Genomic DNA, 2461 nt, shown 5'->3' with positions numbered 1-2461 from the left:
TCTTACTTGTTTGGCTTATGATATACTGCCCTGGGCTATGAAAGCATCTTGGGAGAATCCAAGAGAAACTTCATTCTTACAAACTGCTAAACAGCTCAAAAAACTGAACCTTCACCATCCTCAAGTTAGCTTGATGAGCTCTGAAACCAGTACCTTGGAGAGCACCCTTTTAATCTATCCAGCCAGACTGGTGTTTTTAAGCCACTCTGCTTCAAATGAGCAGTAAAATCCACAATTAAAAACAAGACAAGAGAATGAAGTGAATGAATACTAAATGGACATATCTATTTTTATTACCAAAACATGAAATTTATGCATTGTGTATTAATTTTGCTCTTTTAAAATCTATTCTCTTATCTACTCTGCATAAGAGCCAATAAATTACATAAATCAGTTGTATTTTCATTTCTTTACTCAAGAATACAACGGAATCATTTATGATGATCTGGTAGCACATTTAATCTTTCGGATGAGTGGTGGTTTGTTTTTTTAAAAATATTGAGAAGTTCAGCTTAGAAATGCTACCATACTGCTGCAAGTTTCTATGCAATTCCCTCCTCATTGTTAGCATAATGGTGCAGTTTCCTTGGGTTTCTTCGCTGAGGTACAGACTGCGGTGTAGCCATTTCAGGCGTCAAGGCACACAACACTGTTCAGTTCCATTTGTTTTAGTACACTTGAACCGGAAGCTACTGGGTGTGTACAATCCCCAACTCACCCGCTCCCCCTCCCCGCTCCAACATAGCCACTTATTTTAAAGGAACCTATGAGTTCTGATTAGCTCCATGCTGAATGTAGAAGCAATGATTCCATTCAACAGATGTTAAACCAAATACATATGTATTTAATCACCTTAGAGTTCCAAAGAAACATTAAAATGATAAACAAATGCACAGAACTTCTGTAAACGACAATGATCTAAGGCAGTAGCATTGTCACCCTCATGCTTTAAACGGTGTCTAAAGCGGCTTCTAAACGGTTAGAAGTTGGGATACTTTTGTTTAACTTAACAGTGATTTTTGTTTCACCTATGATGGTTTCCAAACACTTCACTTCAGAAAACCAGAACATTATTTCCCCATTTGCTTCCGTAAGTGGATGTTTTACTTTGTAGGTCAACAGCATTAGTTTAATTTTGTATTACAATGCAACCTCTAATTTTCTCATGGTGACACTAAAGCACTATTAGTCTTCCTCTTCCCCATCCTCTTCTTCATCTTCATCAGCTTGGTCTCCAGATTCAATATCATCCTCATCTTCCACCTGAAATAAAAATCAAGGATTTCTTTTGAGAGAAGCAACATTTGAGAGAAGTGTGAGCCAGAGATCAAACAAACTGCAAAGTAATGAAAAACAAGCCTAAAGCAAACCTAAAATTACCATACAAATTGCATTTATATCAGTATTTCAACTTCTAGGCACCAACCATCATGGATCACCACACTGCTCCCGACATCAAAGCTAAGACGTCAACTCCAGAGATCAGCGGGTTTTATTTAACTCCGTCCTGGGAAGAGGAAAACTGTTGTCTGGAGTGAAAGCCGGGGATCTGGACACAGAACTTCCCAGAGTTGTCACTTATTTCCTGTGCCCTGGGGTAAGTCCTTCCTCCGTGACTCAGTTTCCCCACCAGTAAAATGAGACCACCTACCATACTGATTGCTGAGACTTAATGTCTGTGCAGTACTTCAAAACCCTCTGAATGAAGCCACTACATGTGACGACCTCTTTCGTAACTCGATGACCCACAAACTTTCCACAGAATGTTGAATGGATCCTCTCTATTTAAACTTGTCCCAAAGTTGGTAGAAATATTGAACAGAAACGTTTCCACACGTTTCTTTCAAAACCGACTTGAGTTAGGACATTGCAAACGGTGTAGCATGGCCAAGAGGGGTATTATGTGCTACCGAAAGGCTAGTCCTAGGAGAGCCATAGGATTTAGAGACACATAAAGTACTTGTATTCAAATAGGAAATCTAACCACAAGTCACCTGGCCAACCACCTAAGCAGCAGAGTGACAGTTACATGTGATCCGATGTGCAAGCCCAGTTGTAAATTACGGTGGGGTTTGTTAGAAGCCATGCACCCTGAAAGGGACCAATCTAGCATGTGCACTTGGTGGATTACTATCCGGTGGTATCGCATGTATCGCTGGGACGTACCCACTCGCAGACGAAGGACAGAATAGCCAGGTGTGGGTTTGAAAGACAACTTTTAACCCGGACAGGTTTCTGCACATCAGAGCTATCTGGACCTATTTTCTAGCAAGCATGCGATGGCAACATGCTGAAAGCTACTAGCGGTTATTCCTGTCCATGAGCCTCCCTGATTATGGTTCTTATAGAGCAGGGAACCTTTGAGAAGTGGCGTGCCAAGTCTTCAGTAATTTAAGGTTTCGGGTGCCAGTAATAAATTTTACATTTACAGGGGCCCCCCGACAGAACCCCAGACTGGCAG

General features: G+C 41.0%; 1 protein-coding gene across 4 annotated transcripts in view; it reads right to left on the bottom strand.

Annotated features, from left to right (window-relative positions):
- Positions 1-260: 260 nt before the first annotated feature.
- The window catches only part of USO1 (USO1 vesicle transport factor), a 71087-nt gene continuing 68886 nt past the window's right edge, over positions 261-2461 (bottom strand). For 3 of the 4 annotated variants that reach the window (XM_026653355.2, XM_026653357.2, XM_026653356.2), the window contains one exon: positions 261-1263. In XM_026653355.2, the coding sequence (XP_026509140.1) occupies positions 1186-1263 (78 nt within the window). In that variant the 3' untranslated portion in view covers positions 261-1185. The remainder of the gene's footprint in view (positions 1264-2461) is intronic. The other variant, XM_026653358.2, reaches the window with a different exon arrangement.

The sequence above is a fragment of the Terrapene carolina genome, unplaced genomic scaffold, assembly GCF_002925995.2.
Source record: "Terrapene carolina triunguis isolate 2854851 unplaced genomic scaffold, T_m_triunguis-2.0 Scaffold136, whole genome shotgun sequence".
NCBI lineage: Eukaryota > Metazoa > Chordata > Testudines > Emydidae > Terrapene > Terrapene triunguis.
The sequence above is the reverse complement of the archived record's forward strand: the minus strand, read 5'-3'. Positions and strand labels throughout refer to the sequence as shown.